Source organism: Struthio camelus, chromosome 1 (genome assembly GCF_040807025.1).
Source record: "Struthio camelus isolate bStrCam1 chromosome 1, bStrCam1.hap1, whole genome shotgun sequence".
NCBI classification, from domain to species: Eukaryota; Metazoa; Chordata; class Aves; order Struthioniformes; family Struthionidae; genus Struthio; species Struthio camelus.
The window spans coordinates 159,622,488-159,639,567 of record NC_090942.1 but is presented as its reverse complement, the minus strand read 5'-3'; the positions used below and the strand labels follow the sequence as shown (position 1 = coordinate 159,639,567).

At 42.7% G+C, this 17,080-nt stretch overlaps 1 protein-coding gene across 6 annotated transcripts in view; it reads left to right on the top strand.

Moving 5' to 3' along the window:
• The window catches only part of MYO16 (myosin XVI), a 407,211-nt gene that overhangs the window by 89,072 nt on the left and 301,059 nt on the right, over nt 1-17,080 (top strand). For all 6 annotated transcript variants that reach the window (XM_068927513.1, XM_068927524.1, XM_068927518.1 and 3 more), the window contains one exon: nt 15,096-15,359. In XM_068927513.1, coding sequence (XP_068783614.1) covers nt 15,134-15,359 — 226 coding nt within the window. In that variant the 5' untranslated portion in view covers nt 15,096-15,133. The remainder of the gene's footprint in view (nt 1-15,095; nt 15,360-17,080) is intronic.

The following is a 17,080-nucleotide window of genomic DNA, read 5'->3' as shown; positions in this document are numbered from 1 at the left end:
TTTCTGGAAGATTTTTCACCACTTCTTTCTCATCTTTTTTACTGCCTTTTGGTAAGACCAGTTCTTCTTTGCACTCCTTTTGTCTTCTAATTTGGTGCTTCTTCAGTTTTACTTACTGTTGTGTAATTTATAGCAATTTAGATTACTAAAATATGATCACAAATGCCGATGTTATTTTCTCAAAGGCTTTTGCAAGTGACAGGAAGCTTTATTAAGTGCTTCATGTTAATCTAATAAATATACATTGCTTGCTTCTGGAAATCCCAAATAATGAGTGACAAATTCGTGGATCCAGAAGTGAACAAAAGATTATAAGAGTTAGTTCAAACAGCCAACTTAAGTTTTTCTTCTAACTTGCATATATCTAGCTATATCTTTTAAAATGTGTTAGTACCAGCAGTTTGAATCAGATGACCCTTGCTTTCTGATTGATTGCTTTAAACTCCCTCTTCAGATCTTGACATGGGGGACTTAAACTATTTCTGTAAAAATCCTGTAGTTAACTGCTTTAGGAACAGCATCTTTTATCTTCGAGGGTCAGATAGGCACATTTCATTTCATTTTCCTAAGGAAACAAAGCCTGTGTGATTGTGCTACCTATGTGTGTTTATCTTTTAGCTTTTGTCCCCGTTGTAATTTCCAAACCTTTTATCTGAATTCAAGAAAATGTCTCAAAAACAGATTAATCCTGACACATTTTACTGAAAAAAGTGAGCTACACTGTCTAGGCATTTTATGCAATGATTTCATTATGGTATGAAAAAATGGTGTTGCTTTTTTACCACGTGGATATCGGGGTTAGTTTAATAGTCGTTAAAGCTCTTGTCACAGAAGATATCAAACAATCGCAAGCATGTTTCAAGGAAACTGGAGCATACTGCAAGGAAATTCTTTCTTGGTGAAATATATTGCCATTCTCTGTAAGTGGAGATAAAGATCCAGTGGTTGGACACTGTTTGTGGAGGAAGATGGGCTTCACAGGGGGCTTTCATTTAGCCCCAAATGGTCTGTCTGGACTTTGTAATAAAAGAGGTAAAGGCCTTGAAGAGTCTGTGTGATTGTTGTTTTGCTCCCTGACTCAGTTTTGGACAGATCCAACTAGCCTGCTCTTTGACCAAGGCTATGGAGAGTATGTAGAGGCCACTAGCAATAGACAGCGTGGATGAAACTGTCCCAGATTATGCACTCCATGCCCTGTTAAATCTTTCATCTATTTCAGCAGGCTTTGTGGCCTCAAATACTGTCCCCTCCGCAGAGACACTCTCATACTACTTACTAGGGCATGCACGCCCACCTTCATTGTTGTATTATAAAAATACCTTTCTGGTATGTTGCAGCGCAGCCTCCACTTCAGAGGCTTTGAAATTTAAAATGCACAAAAATGATAACTATGTCTTACAGCAGAGTATCATCACATGATGCTCATAGGAGAATCAGGACCATGTACTCTGCAGTCAAGGTACGTCTCATCTGTTCTACATGAAGCTTCACTGGTGTGAATGCGAGCCATTACATGCCACTTAGCTGGCGACACAGAGATTGCTCCCTGCCTTTTTTATTATGTGCTAGTATATAGAGGTATCAAAAAACTGAACAAACAAGAAAATTCTTTTTTTCTGTTTGGTGAGGAGCGACTGGATGCCAAATTTCATGGACTCAGTTCTCCAAAAGCTTTGCTTAAAATACAGAAGAGCAGTAGCAAGTGTTTCAGCCTATTGTCTGGACAGTCATTGTTTGGGGAAGCCCTGAAATCAGCTTGGGGGCAGCGGTTCATCTGCTAACAACTCTATTTTTGTGGAGTGTTATTTGGGAAGAGATGAATGGGTTGGTGTATTTACTCATCTCCGAGAGCATGCAGTCTTTTCAGTTGGAAACTCCAGCACCCTAGAGCAGTCTAATGGTGTTTTAGTTCTGTTTTACAAAAAGTTCTGGTGTTTGAGGGGAATGTACTCGAGGTATGCTCTGTCTTGTGGGAATCCAGAGTGCACCACTGTCACATCCTCCAAGAGCATATGCAAGGATGACAGCTGTAAAAAATGTAGAGACAGCAGTTTTCCATTTACCAAAAGTAACAGTACGAGCATGAGCAGACTGTGCCAATTCATTTTGCTTGCACTCATGTGGTTTCTGGATGTCATACGCAGGTGGAGGGAGACTCCTGTTCTGGAACACACACACTTCCTCCCAGAGCCTCCGCACCTGTGAGCAGCTTGTGCTTCAGCACAGGCAAAACAAAATATTAATGATTTTTTTCCTAAAAATAAGGAGTACCGCTTTTTGTCTGTATTTGAAACCCACATATTATTACATTCAAGGCCAGTGCTTGGGCAGGTAGCTTGGTTGTGTTTCTTGAATAAGCTGGCATGCAGTTAGTGCCTCTTACCTAGCACATACAAGACCCGTATGTTACAGACTGCTATGTGATATAAATCATAAATGACAACTTAGAGCCCTCTGTTATATTTGGTTCCTTATTATTCGCACTCCCTTCTACAAGGCAGAATACTAAGTTGGTTGACTCTCTGATTTAAGTGTAATAAATTTTTATGGAATGCTACTGTAACTTCACTAAATCACTGATAGATAGATAATAGAGTCTATTAGAAAGCCTATAGAGTTGATTAATAGTGTTCAATAAGTAACTTTTCCTGGTATCAGGCTGGAAATTGATTGCAGTTCCTTCTTACCAGTCTAGTCACATCGAAAGGCTCTTGAAGAGCAGCATTCAGGAGGACGGTTTCATGAGAGGATAGTTGCTTGAGTATGCTCAGTATTGCTTTTCAGCAAAGACAGAGTTGGGTGTGAAGCAGAAAATCAGGAAGCTTTGTATATTAAATCATTTAAGAGGTCTAACTTTGTAATTGCATCCAAAAGGGGCTCGGTAGAGCCAAAGACAGGAGAACCAGATCAGCCCCTTTACTGCAATGTAATTTATTCTCAGAAGACTTGACATTAATTGAATTCTTTACATGAAGGTAAATAGTTTACATTTATGTCACTCCATCATGATCATCTGCTTGCAGGGAGAGGACAAGAACCAAGAAAAAAATGGAGTAAGCCCACTACTGTGAACACAGCACTGCTAATTTAATGAAAATATTTCGGCTGTTAAAATCAGGCTGAGTGGTTAAGAGTGCTGTGCTTCAGTTACAGCTTAATAAACGTAACGGAGAGGCACTTCAAGTTGTAAGTAATTTTCCCTATGTTGAACAAAGGATTTTCAAATCCAAGTATTTTGATACTGACCTTAATGTTGCAATTTGAGATGGATTTAAACTAATCTAGCTCCTTCTGTGCATAAGAAATATTTATTTTCGAAACTGGAAGATCAGGAGATGACGCCTAATAACTTTCTATTTCTGAAGAGGGCGCCTCTAATCAAATGCACTGATCTGTAGTTTGGGCACCACAACATCAGCTGGGCTATTGCGTTTATATTACTAATTTCACATGAATTCGACTTCAGCTGCATGGATATTGATAAATTAATGTTACTAATTTAATACAATAAATTTAAATTATTTTCATTGTTGGTAGCAGCAAATCACTACGTATAGTAAAGTCATTGTTGTATAACAACAGTGCGCATTACTGAAAGGGTCAGTCCTCTAGTTTCTGGTTTGATTTTTGTTATCAAAAATGGGGTGTAAATTAGTGCAGCTTTCTGAATCAGATGAGGCTGCACTGATTTACACCATCTGTGTATCTGGTTCTGTAAGTGCCAGATCACTTGCTGCTCACTGCATGCTTTTCCCGTGTATGTTTATTAATGCTGTGAATATATTTAGCTAGCCAGCTTTAAAACATAGTGTCATTTAATAATGCAGTTCTTTCTGTATCAAAATTTCCCTCAGTATAAATAGTTTGGTTTATTTTTTGCAATTTAATGCATGTTAAGCTATTTTGATAACTTTTTTCACTGAAGTTGGTGGAATTTTCAAAGTTTCATCCTTCTGAAAATAAGGACAACTTCAGGTATCTGAATTAAGATTTAGGTGCTTACTTGTAGTTCTGAAGCTGGGCTGACACCGTATCTTCAGTGGCAACAGATCTGACTCTGGAGCTGAAGTGTTAGAGTACCCAAGAAGAATATAGAGTATGCTAAAGTACATTGTTTAAAATAAAATATAAATATATTCCAAAAATACATTAAAATAACTTATATGTTGAAGATATGTACTCTAAAGTTAGGAAATGATAGATTTAAAGTTGCCTACTTATCTTTAAATTTGCTTTGTGCTTGTGTATCATGGCTGTTCATTCAACCTGTTTTAGTCTATTATATGTATCTAAACAGAGCTTTTATTTTGTTTGTTCTCCCGTTTTGGGATGAATAGAGTTATACCCTGGACGACATCATTAACGATTGGAAGCTTCTCATGTATTAGCACTAATACTCCTTCTACCCATTCATCAACACTCAGCAGCTTTAAATTGAAGGTCCATAGTCTTTTCAAAGAACAAGGGAAAATGCAGCTCAACAACTGTGTTTAGACGCTTGAAGTTTTTTTCCACACGTGTGGTTTTAATATGAAAGCATTGACTTCTCAAAGTGCAAACAGTATTTTGGTTTTTTTCTACCACTGGCTTTCTGCTGCACAATTGTACAGATTTGTCTCCAGTTTTGCTTAGAAAAAAAAGGTTTAAGCATGCTTTTCAAACAGAAATACGACAAGAAGCTGGTTTGTTATCTTGTATGTGTGTGTGTATGTATGTGTGGCTATTTCTATATAAACATACAGTTGATTTTTTTTTTTTTGCTTCAAGGAGTGTTTTCCTTAAAAATTAGAAAATATTGTCAAATTTGAGCATAAACTTGGGACAGATTTCTTTACGTTCATATTTGAAGGTAATAGTCCTGCAAACACTTACCAAAGGTAGAATTTTTCTCCCCTTAAAAAAAAAACTGAAATCAACCAGAATGTTTACACAAATAAAGATGAGCATACGAGTTAATATTTGCAAATTCTTAGTTTTCAGCATATTGTGCCATAATTCTGTGCCGCCTTATTTGAGATACCTGCTGCAGTAAGCAATGCCAGTATTTTGCCTGATTGTATGTTTTTAATGGAGAGAAAAGTTTGTTAATTTACCAAAAGAATTTGTTTTGCAAAGTTTTGGAAGTAGTACTTCCTTTTCTGAGTCACAACAGCAAATATCTGTATCACAAGAAACAATTACAGTACTGTAGAGGTGAGCACAGAAGGAAACTGTTTTGTGGTGCCTGTGAACATGTTTATAGATAACTCTGCATGCAGCTGCGGGTCCTGAAAATGCCTCTTGTAATGTGATCCAGATTAGATAGGAAAATTATCACTCCCAGGCTCCTTTTTAAGCAGTGGAGGAAGACAAAAGACAGAGACTGATGGGATGTGAATTATCTTGCAAGGTGCTTTTTCTCAGGGTCCAATTTAGATGCCAGAGCAAAGGCCTAAAGTTAGCTAAGATAAAGCTATAAGAGCAGAAAATATAAAGGAAAGCTATTTAAATATTATTTCTGAAAAGAGGTAAGGCAAAAAGGTTCCTACACAGTATAAAGTTACTTCCGCTCAAATTACAACTGGAGATAAAAGAAAATTACTGGTAGCAATCCCGTTCTTCCTTTCTCTCTTTATTTCCCCTCCTCCTTCTCAAGCTCTTTATGTTGTCCATGAGTTAGTCCATGTAATGCCACAAAATATTTCATTTTCACAGTGAGAACTGGAAACAATTCAAAGCAAGCAGTTCCTGTTTACTCAGAAACCTCTTCTTCATACAGGATGAAGCTCATAATTTGTGTTGTAATGCAGTTGGCACGCTGGCCAATTGGGAATAAATAGCTACAATTTTATTAACAGGTTTGATAGCAATAATTCTTCTCATCATAATGGTTCAGGGTGGACCCAGTCGGTGAAGTGGCTTTACACTAGCAAGCATCCTCAAAACAGGGTTTTTTTTTTTTAAATTAGTTAGACTGAGTGACTTTCTTTGTACTGTGCTAGTTAATAACCGCTGTGATATAATAAAGGTATCTCTATTTTTGATATTTAAGTGTTTCGTAAATGTTTTTATACTGCGTGATTGTATGGAACATACAGGCCTTAAAAACAGATACATACTGACAATCATGTTTTTTTTCTAGTCATTTCAGTCCAGAGCATCTCATTAAATAAATCATACCCTAGTAAGCTTTCTCAATGTTTTGATGGAGACCATATTGTCATCACACTGCTAACGAGTTATCTGGTGCAATCTGCTAGTGACAGTTACAGTGACCTTATCAAATCACTCTACACAACTGTAATTTGTCATACACTGACTGAAGCAAGAAAAAACATGTGAAATAATCTTCAAATATGGTATCATATACATATAATGAGAAAAAATTTATACAAATTGACCCAGAAGGCAAGCTTTCTCTCTACCTGCAGACCTTTCCTTGTTATGGCACACTGTCTCTTGACTAGCACACTTGGGAACCTGAGTTCTGCTCAAAAGCGTGCTTCCCATGTATCTTCTGTTATGTGAGTGGGTCCCATACAATGGACAGACCTGCTGTGCCTATTACACTCAGGAAGCTCTAATAGTTTCTCTTTCGATCCTGACTGAAGCCAAGTGTCACTCTCTAAACAGGCACAGTTTACATCCGCTTAATAGAGTTGTGTATTTTAGCAGCTATTTTTTCCTGGAGGTTTTCTTTGCAACTGAAGCTGTTGCTGGTGTTAGGATGCAATGCTAAATTAGGGTGGAGGGTTGGCATGCTTTGAATGGTAGATCTTAATCCTGAGGATTGGGCTGACAGAGACTTGGGAAGTTCAACAAAGAAAGTGCGTATTTCCGTGCCTGAGACAGAATTACCCTCTGCTTTGGTAAAGGCTGGGAACTGACTGACTGACTTGAGTTGCAGTCCTGCTGAAAAGGATCTAGGAGTTACGGTGGACACAAAGTTGAATGTGAGCCAGCACTGTGCTCTTGCTGCAACTAAGGCAAGCTGTATACTGGGCTATATTAGAATCACGTGGCCAACAGACTGAGGGAAGTCATTGTTCTCTTCTTCTCTGGGCTGGTGAGGCTGTACCTGAAAGTCTGTGTGCAGTCTTGGGCCCTTCCTACTGTAAGATGGATACAAGCCCTCATGAAAAAAAAGCCACCAAAAAAAAAAAAAAAAAGATAGAGGACAGTGAGGACAGTGCAACAGTGGAGCAGGTTATCCAGAGAACTTTTAGAATCTCTGTTGCTGGAAACTGTCAAACACGTAGCTGACCTGATCTAATGTTGGTGATCAACCTTCTATTGAAAGTGGCATTGAGTGAGTGATCTCCAAAATTCCCTCCAGAAGCATATTTCGAGGACTGTAACCCTCCTGGCTTTGAGTTCAGATCTCCGGTGGTGAAGGCCAGGAAGCCCTGCCTGTTGTGTGGCAGGCAATTGCTCATGCTCGTTAAGCTCTGCCTGGTTGTAAAACTGGGACTGAAGGTTGCATGCCCTAAAGGTGAATGTCTGAATGATGAAGTCAGGAGAGTTCACAGAACCACAGAATCGTTTAGGTTGGATGGGACCTCTGGAGATCATCTACTCCAACCTCCCTGTTCAAGCAGGGTCCTCTAGAGCATATTGCCCAGGATCACATCCAGACAGGTTTGGAATATCTCCAGCAAAGGAGACTCCACTACCTCTCTGGGCAACCTGTTCCAATGCTCTGTCACCCTCACAGTGAAGAAGTTTTTTCTCAGGTTCAGATGGAACTTCCTGTGGTTCAGTTTCTGCCCGTTGCCTCTTGTCCTGTTGCTGGGCACCACGGAGAAGAGGCTGGCCTCATCCTCTTGACACTCCCCCTTCAGATACTTGTACACGTTGATGAGATCCCCTCTCAATCTTCTCTTCTCCAGGCTCAACACGCCCAGCTCTCGCAGCCTTTCTTCAGAGGAGAGGTGCTCCAGCCCTCTAATCATCTTGGTAGCCCTCTGCTGGACTCTCTCCAGGAGCGCCATGTCTCTCTTGTACTGGGGAGCCCAGAACTGGACACAGTACTCCAGGTGAGGCCTCACCAGGGCTGAGGAGAGGGGCAGGATCACCTCCCTCCACCTGCTGGCAACACTCTGCCTAATGCACCCCAGGAGACCATTGGCCTTCTTGGCCACAAGGGCACACTGCTGGCTCATGGTTAACTTGGTGTCCACCGGGACCCCCAGGTCCTTCTCTGCAGAGCTACTTTCCAGCAGGTCAGCCCGCAGCCTGTACTGCTGCACGGGGTTATTCCTGCCTAGGTGCAGGACCTTGCACTTGCCTTTGTTGAACTTCATGAGGTTCCTCTCTGCCCAGCTCTCCAGCCTGTCCAGGTCCCTCGGAATGGCAGCACAGCCTTCTGGTGTGTCAGCCACTCCTCCCAGTTTTGTAGCATCATCAGCAAACCTGTTGAAAGTGCACTCTGTCCCTTCCTCCAGGTCATTGATGAATGAGTTGAACAAGACTGGAGCCAGGACTGACCCCTGGGGGACACCACTAGCCACAGGCCTCCAACTTGACTCTGCGCCATTCACCACAACCCTCTGAGCTCTGCCTTCCAGCCAGTTCTCAATCCATCTCACCGTCCACTCATCTAGCCCACACTTCCTGAGCTTCCCTAGGAGGATGTGATGGGAGACAGTGTCAAAAGCCTTGCTGAAGTCCAGGTAGACAACATCCACTGCTCTCCCCTCATCTACCCAGCCAGTCATTCCAGCAGAGAAGGCTATCAGACTGGTCAAGCATGATTTCCCTTTGGTGAATCCATGCTGACTACTCCTGATCCCCTTCTTGTCCTCCACATGCTTAGTGAGGACCTCCAGGAGGAGCTGTTCCATCACCTTTGCAGGGATGGAGGTGAGGCTGACAGGCCTGGAGTTTCCTGGCTCCTCCTTCTGGCCCTTTTGGAAGACTGGCGTGACATTGGCTTTCTTCCAGCCCTCAGGCACCTCTCCTCTTCTCCAGGACCTTTCCAAGATGATGGAGAGTGGCCTAGCGATAACATCCGCCAGCTCCCTCAGCACTCGCGGGTGCATCCCATCGGGGCCCATGGATTTGTGGATGTCAAGTTTGGACAAAAGATCTCTAACCTGATCCTCCTCCACCAAGGGAGTCTTCCTTTCTCCAGACTTCCTCTCTTGCCTCCAATGTCTGGAGTTCCTGAGGACCGGCCTGAGCAGTGACGACGGAAGCAAAGGCAGCATTCAATAACTCTGCCTTCTCTATATCCTTTGTTACCAGGGCACCCACCCCAGCAGCAGCGGGCCCACGTTTTCCCTAGTCTTCCTTTTGCTCTTGATGTATTTGAAGAAGGCCTTCTTGTTGTCCTTGACATCCCTTGCCAGATTTAATTCCAACTGGGCCTTAGCCTTCCTTGTCGCATCCCTGCACACTCTGACAACGTCCCTGTATTCCTCCCAAGTGGTCTGTCCCCTTTTCCACATTCTGTAGACTTCCTTCTTCTGCTGGAGTTTTGCCAGGAGTTCCTTGCTCATCCATGCAGGTCTCCTGCTCGCTTTGGTTGACTTCTTCCTCAGAGGGATGCACTGATCTTGAGCCTGGAGGAAGTGATGCTTGAACGTTAACCAGCTTTCTTGGACCCCTCTTCCTTCTAGGGCCCTACCCTGTGAGATTCCCCTAAGCAGGTCCCTGAAGAGGCCAAAGTCAGCTCTCCTGAAGTCCAGGGTTGCAGTCCTACTCATTGCCCTGCTCCCTCCTCATAGGATCCTGAACTCCACCATCTCATGGTCACTGCAGCCGAGGCTGCCCCCAACCTTCACCTCTCCAACTAGACCTTCTTTGTTTGTTAGTACAAGGTCTAGCATTGCACCTCTCCTCGTTGGCGTCTCCACCACCTGGGTCAAGAAATTATCATCAATGCTTTGCAGGAACCTCTTTGACTGTTTGTACCTAGCTGTGCTGTCTTCCCAGCAGGTGTCAGGGTGGTTGAAGTCTCCCATGAGAACCAGGGCCTGTGATTGTGAGGCTACTTCCAGCTGTCTGTAGAAGGCCTCATCGATGACTTCCTCCTGGTCAGGTGGCCCTGCCCTTTAATCCTTACCCATAGGCTCTCAACTTGCTCTTCATCCACCCCGAGGCAGAGCTACATACATTCTAGTTGCTCCCTCACATAAAGAGCAACTCCACCAGCTCGCCTTCCTGGCCTGGCTTTCCTAAAAAGCACATAGCCATCCATGACAGCATCCCAGTCATGTGAACTTTCCCACCATGTCTCTGTCACTGCAATGAGATCATGGCCCTGCAACCGCACACAGATCTCTAACTCTTCCTGCTTATTCCCCATGCTGCGTGCATTGGTATACAGGCATTTCAGAGAGCCAGTCAAGCACGCAAGCTTCCCAGGAGAGGTGCAAGAGGATCCTCCATAGCCATGTCCCATGCTGTCTCCCCTGGTTGTATGCACCCGCTGGAGGCATCCTGACTTGAGCGGTGTTTTACTGACTCCCCTGTCACTATACCACTCCCCTTCCCCCATCTTGCCTAGTTTAAAGCCCTCCTTACCAGGTGGCCAACCTGTTGGCAAAGACACGCGTGGCCCGCTTGGTAAGGTGGATCCCATCGCTCCCCATCAGCTGTTGATCTTCAAACAGGGTCCCATGGTCATAGAAACCAAAGCCCTGCTGCCAACACCAGCGGCACAGCCAGCTGTTAACTTGGAAAACTCGTCTACTCCTCCTCCCGTCCTTTCCCCTCACAGGCAAGATTGAGGAGAAAACGACCTGGGCTCCCAGACCCTTCACCACCATTCCCAGAGCTCTGAAGTCCTGTTTGATGGTTTCCAGTTTGCCTTTCGTGTCATTAGCACCCACATGGAAGAGCAGCAGAGGGTAGTAGTCCGACGCGTGGACAAGCGTTGGCAGTCTTTCCACGACATCTCTTATTCGAGCCGCTGGCAGGCAGCAAAACTCTCTGGACAAGAGATCAGGTCGGCAGATAGGTGCCTCTGTCCCCTGCAGCAGGCAGTCACCCACAGCAATCACTCGCCGCTTCTTCCGGGTGTTCCTGCACGGCACAGGGTCTGCCAGGCCAGTTGCCTCCCTTGGAGCCATGCCCAGCTCCTCCTCGGCTTGGAGGGCGCTAAACTTGTTCTTCACAGGCAACTCTTGAGGAGGAGCAAGAGCCTTTCTCCTTCTACGAGAGGTCACCAGCTTCCAGCCCTCTTCAACAGCGTTATGATGCACCTTTACACACGGTGCTGAGCCCTCTGACAACTCCGCTGCAGTGGGGGCAGGGGACTCCCGGAGCTGAACAGTCTCCGAGAACACCCTGTCAATCTCCCCGCTCATCCTCTCGGATGCTACGCAGCCTACTAACCTCCTCCTGTAACTCCTCTATCTGGTGACTCAACTGGTCAACCACAGCACACCTCACACAGGAGAGCTGACTGTCAGCCCAGGCCTCACGGAGAGGCCCCAGGCACTCCCTGCAGCCTGACACCTGCAGAGCTGCATCTGCTGTCTGAGGGTCTGTCTGGGTTGAGGCCTCAGATACAGCTGATGCAGCACCTCCAGCAGCCTCTGGGGAACGTGCTCTGCGGCGTGTCATGACCATGCCCCGGGGAAGGACACACCACTGTGCAAAATGTGCAAAATGGAGAGGTGCCTTCTTTGCCTTCTGGCGCCCTTCTGCGCGAGTTTGCCTTGTTGTGTGTGTCTACACTATATTGTTTAATCTGCACTTAACCCAACAAGCATGCTGACCTGCAGCTATTAAATCCACAGTCAGATACTGATCTCATCTGGGATGCATCAGGTTCCAGATGCGCTGAGAGGAAAAATCCCATCTGCAACTCATCACTTCTCAGCTGGGACCGAGTGCTCAAGTGGATTAATAGTTACCCTCTGAATCTGTTTACGCTGTTTGACTCTGGCCACACACTGAAAACTACTACCTGCAGCAAGTCTGGCAGTCCAGCAGCTGAGCCCAGTTCTTCACTGAGCTGGCAAATACAGGAGCACTCATAAAAGCTGAAAGTCCTCTTAGTGGAGAGGTAGAGGGCACTAAGTCAGCCACATTCCAGCTGAAACTAGAGTCTGGCTGTGCACTCTCTTCTTCTGCTGTGCTCTATTTAACCAAGGCTTTAAGCTAATTTGCGTGATTTATGGCACTGGAGGAGCAGAGCACTGTGTCAGAGAAGGGGCCCAGCAGCTGGCACAGTCTCAGTGGTCATGTGGAAATGAACAGCATGAGTTCCTCCTAAGAGTGGAAACTGCAGACGAGCTAAGCAGAGGAGAAGCAAAGATACAGTTAAAGTCTGTTGTCAGCAAACAACACTGATTTACAGCTAAGACTAGAGCAACAGCAATAATTCTCACCCTCTGCTGAATTTTCCAGAGGTGGACAGCAACTTCAGCCGTACCCTCCAGAGCCCAAGTGCCTGAGTGTTGCTTCTTCCTCCGTTTTGGGAGGTAAAAGAGAGGAAGAAACAGAGCAGAGGCAAAGCTCTTCGCTCAGCTGGGTTGCAATGCTGTCTTCTTCCAGCTAAGATCTGAGATCACCTGCATGGCCACGAAATCAAGGAGCAAAGGTTGAGCAGTGAATGGTGGGCTTCTACATCTTAGTTATGTCGGCTTATAGGCAGTGCTGTTAGCTGCTGCTCCTGAAACGTAGGAGCAAAAGAGGAAAATTCTTGCAGTCATGCTCCTGTTGCAGTCATGAAGTAGCAGTGAAGAGCTGAAAGACAGTTAGGAGCAGCTTCTCTTTAACTGTTCCCAACATTTCAGTTTGTGCTGTCAAACGCGGTTCATCATAGCAGGCTGATTCTCCCTCTGAAGCCGCAAGCCTGGCTGGCAATCAGTATACCCAGACTTAGATGTGGTGTGGTAAAAGCTCAGTGGTCTACGCAGCATTTCTTGCTGGGAAGACTACAACGTGGTTACTGAAATATTTTATACAAGGCAGAATAATTCTAATAGGGAGGGTCTGAATTTTGTTTATTCCTCAGTCATATCGTGACATCAAGGAGATTCTGTCACAAACTACCTCAGGCTGAGCATGGTCTGTACGTGTATCTTAGCTGAATACTGTGATCTCTGCGAGTGAAAGGGGAAATAAAGATTTATGGAGCTTTAGCCCCTCTATGGAGTTACTCTTTCATTTCTTTGTCTTTTCTGAAATACGCTCAGAAATGAAATATCTCATTTGAGGTCAAATAGAAGATTTTGTCTTACAGAAGAAGAGTTGTTTGCTTTTGACATACAAAAAGAAAGTGTTTACATTTTGTTCTAATGCAAGCGTATACTTGTTTCCAGTTTTTTAGTTTGACAGACTCATTTTCTCGTAACTTGAGGATGTACTAAGAAAGGATCAGAAATTATAGGGAGGAAAAGGGTAATTTATGTAAGGGTAATAAGGGTAATAAGTAGACTGAATTTGACCCGTAGAAATGTATTCTGTGCCTGCTTGTGTCTTGGAGTTTATCAACAAGATACTTTAGCCACTTTTTGCATAAATATATGTTCCTTAATTTTGCGATGTCTGACTTAAGAGCCTAGGATTTATAGGAGTGGTTGGCATTCAGATCTACAGCTGAAGTCAGTAGGAGTTTCACTTTGATAGTGTTTTATTATAGTGTTATATAACAATTTTATATAATAGAATACCACATCTTTAAAGCAAAACAAAAAAGAATCTGAGAAAGAGCATAGACAACTTCAATTGGACACCTCAAATCAGTGATTTAAAAAGAAAATCCCTGTCTCTATCTCAATTCTTCAGTACAGAATATGGATAATAATGCCCTTTTATCCCTCTTTTTTTTATGAAAACCATAAATATTTGTGAAGCACTTACGTGCTCTGGTGATAGGAGTTTTACAAAAGCTTGTCAGGAAATTATTAATTATGCCTCCAGAGCAGAGTTTGAACGGTATTCAGTAGATTAGGCATATGTCAAGCAGCAAGGAGAAAACAAAGTAGTCATTTAGTCAGCACTGCCCAGCCAGTGCCCTGAATGAGGTAAGGATCCTTTGATCATGTAATTAAAGATTTAGAAAAATGGGTAGACAAAAGCAGGCTTAATTAAAGTTGCACAGACCTCCTGGTATTTCTTAACTGCCCAAGGTGACTTGAGCCTACATCCCTTTCAAGAGCTCTTCCGTCAGCCGAGGAGAGAAAAAACATTCTCATCTGGGCTGCTCACAGCCCTTAGAAATGAGAAATGTGGGTGAATCATCGATGGGAAAAATGTGGATTAACATCCCAGGACTCTGGCAATAAAATTATCTGGCAACCACTGGTCTCCCTGTGTAACGGAACTGTCCCCTGAAAAGCAGCCAGCGGCAATATTCTCTTATGGTGTTCACTCTCAGTGGAATAGATATGGGGAAAGAACATTACTGTTATTGAAATGTCAGTAAAAATAGCAAATTTAACAGTGACAAGAAAAGAGGAATCTGACTTGAAGGTAATGCTATGAATGTTAAGGGTAACCAAATCAAGGATATATTTGTGATCTGTTTCCTCATGAGGATTCCAGTATTTGATGTTTTCATTAGACAGTTCAACTTGGATGGCTATATACCATGCCAAAAAAAAAAAAAAAGTCATTCACATAGTTATGATTCTAGAATGATTTTGGTGTTTTTAACAGATAGTTGCTTGAGTATCCACTGCATGTTAATGAAGTCATTATAACTGTGATATGATGATTTTTCTTCTCACTGCGTAACAGGTATTTTCTAACTCAAAGCAAGATGGAAATGAGTGAAAAAGAAGTACAGGCATCAGACTTGCTTTTCTTTGCCTAACATTCTCTTTTTTGTAAGCAAATGTGAACTACTTGAATTGTATTGAATTATTTAGATATTCACCCATCTCACATATTGAACTCTTAGACATCTTTCTAGTCACATTTGTTTACATGAATTGAGTTAGGTTTTAAAAAATACATTAATGCTTTAATGGAATTAGTTATGTGGTGTTTCCAGAAAGTATATAATAATGATAAACGCTCTCTATAATCGACATTGGTCAAGCAGGGCTCACAGGATAAAGAGCTACACATGAGAGGAAATCCAGTAGATGCTTCCCTGAATATTTGAAAGAATAATTTTGCCTCATCTAAATGTGTTTCTCTCTCCTCTCTTTCAGGCTGTTTCCAGCTATGTAATGTTTTTCGATCACATGACATGGAAATTGACCAGTGTTTGCTGGAGTCCCTCCCTCTCGGCCAGCGGCAGCGGCTGGTGAAGCGCATGCGCTGTGATCAAATAAAGGCGTACTATGAACGAGAGAAGGCTTTGCAGAAACGGGAAGGTTATGCCCAAAAACTGAAACATGGAAAGAATCACCGAGTCCGTTTCAATCTTGCTGATATGATACAGGATGCGATCGTACATCATGATGATAAAGAAGGTACTCAGTAACGTGGACTTTTTTTTTTTTCCTAATTCTGTAGGTAAAAGTTTTGGAGGAAAAGCTTCCATGTTCTCCTTACCTGTTTTCAGGAAACATAAGATTTTTGTTGGATAGTAATCATAAAGTGATCAATGCAACAGAATATATTGCATGCAATATAGTATAGCTTATCACTTAAGACCTAGAAAGCACACAGTCAGAAACCTAACAAAATCACTCTGAGGTTAATATATGTATAAATTAATATATTTCAAGACCAGTAAGGACTATTATCATGATTCTGTGTGACCTCTTCTATATCATCAGTGACAGAATTTCACACAAGTTACTTTGAAAACTAGTTTCCCATTTTTAAGCAAAAATCTGGAATAAAGAACAATGATATTAATGACATTGGCCTGCCTAGAGGAATGAGATGATGTTGATCCACGGTGAGTCAGGTCTCCACTTGATATACTTTTGAAATACATTGCCACTTTTTGGGGATTCTCATTTTAGTTGTTCTCTGTACTTAACTAGCATTGTTTTAATCCCTGGTACGGTTGATAGTTATCTGCAGAATTTTGTAATTTACTCCTTAAAAGGGAACTCAACCTCATAGTAAAGCTCTCTCAAGTTTTAGAAATCTCCAGGAATCTCCATATTGTTGTTCGGGAGGCGTATAATAAAACAATTGTAATGCTTTTAGCAGTCCCTTGCAAACAGACTTTAAGGCAGCATTAGGTAGTCATATTAGCACAAAACTACCTTAATAGGAGAGGCTCTGAACTAGAGTCACACCATGCAACCTGGTTTCCAGCTTTGGCCTAATTTTTGCCTTTTTGGCTACATGTAGTTTTTTACTCACTCCTGAGCCTTGATTTTAGTGGGCATTTGCTCAAACTGTCGGTATTAATCATTGCTTCAGGTGTAGTCATACATGTTTAGATCTATACAGGAAATGGATCAAAAGACTCTTCTGTTAAAGTTAGTGTCTCGGGCAACATTTACAACTGAAATTACAAATAAAATTCACAACTTTTCATTCTACTCTCCTAATCTGTAAAAAAATAGGAATTATAGCTAAAGATCTTCTTTCGCAGTGTTCCCATAGCTCCCAACTTTCTCTAAAAGCCAAGAAGAATACTAGATAGGATTTTTAGGATTCTGTAAAAATCAGATACTCCAGGCTACTTTTAACATTTATTCTGAAGAAATGTCGATCATTTATTGGAGTGGTGATGGGGATCAGCAGTCTTTTGTGTTGCCCCTATTTGGCCTTGAGCTGCATTTGACTTAGAACAGAAAATTCAGCAACTGCTGAAACTGAATAGCATGAGCATGAAGGAGAAAATACCTAAGACAGAAGAAAGTAAGAGAGGGGAAAAACAGGGATGGCATCCTGCACTTGAAATGGATATTATTGAAATGGATATTGAATATCCATTCAATATCCAAGGGATGGCCGAGCTCAGAGGGTTGTGGTGAATGGCGCAGAGTCAAGTTGGAGGCCTGTGGCTAGTGGTGTCCCCCAGGGGTCAGTCCTGGGTCCACTCTTGTTCAATATATTCATCAATGACCTGGAGGAAGGGACAGAGTGCACCCTCAGCAAGTTTGCTGAGGATCCAAAACTGGGGGGAGCGGCTTCTACCGAGGAGCCCCTTCTTATATAGGAGGATATGTTGTGAAAAGTCAGGATTGAAACTGATCTGAATGTTTTACGTTTTGGAATAAATCCC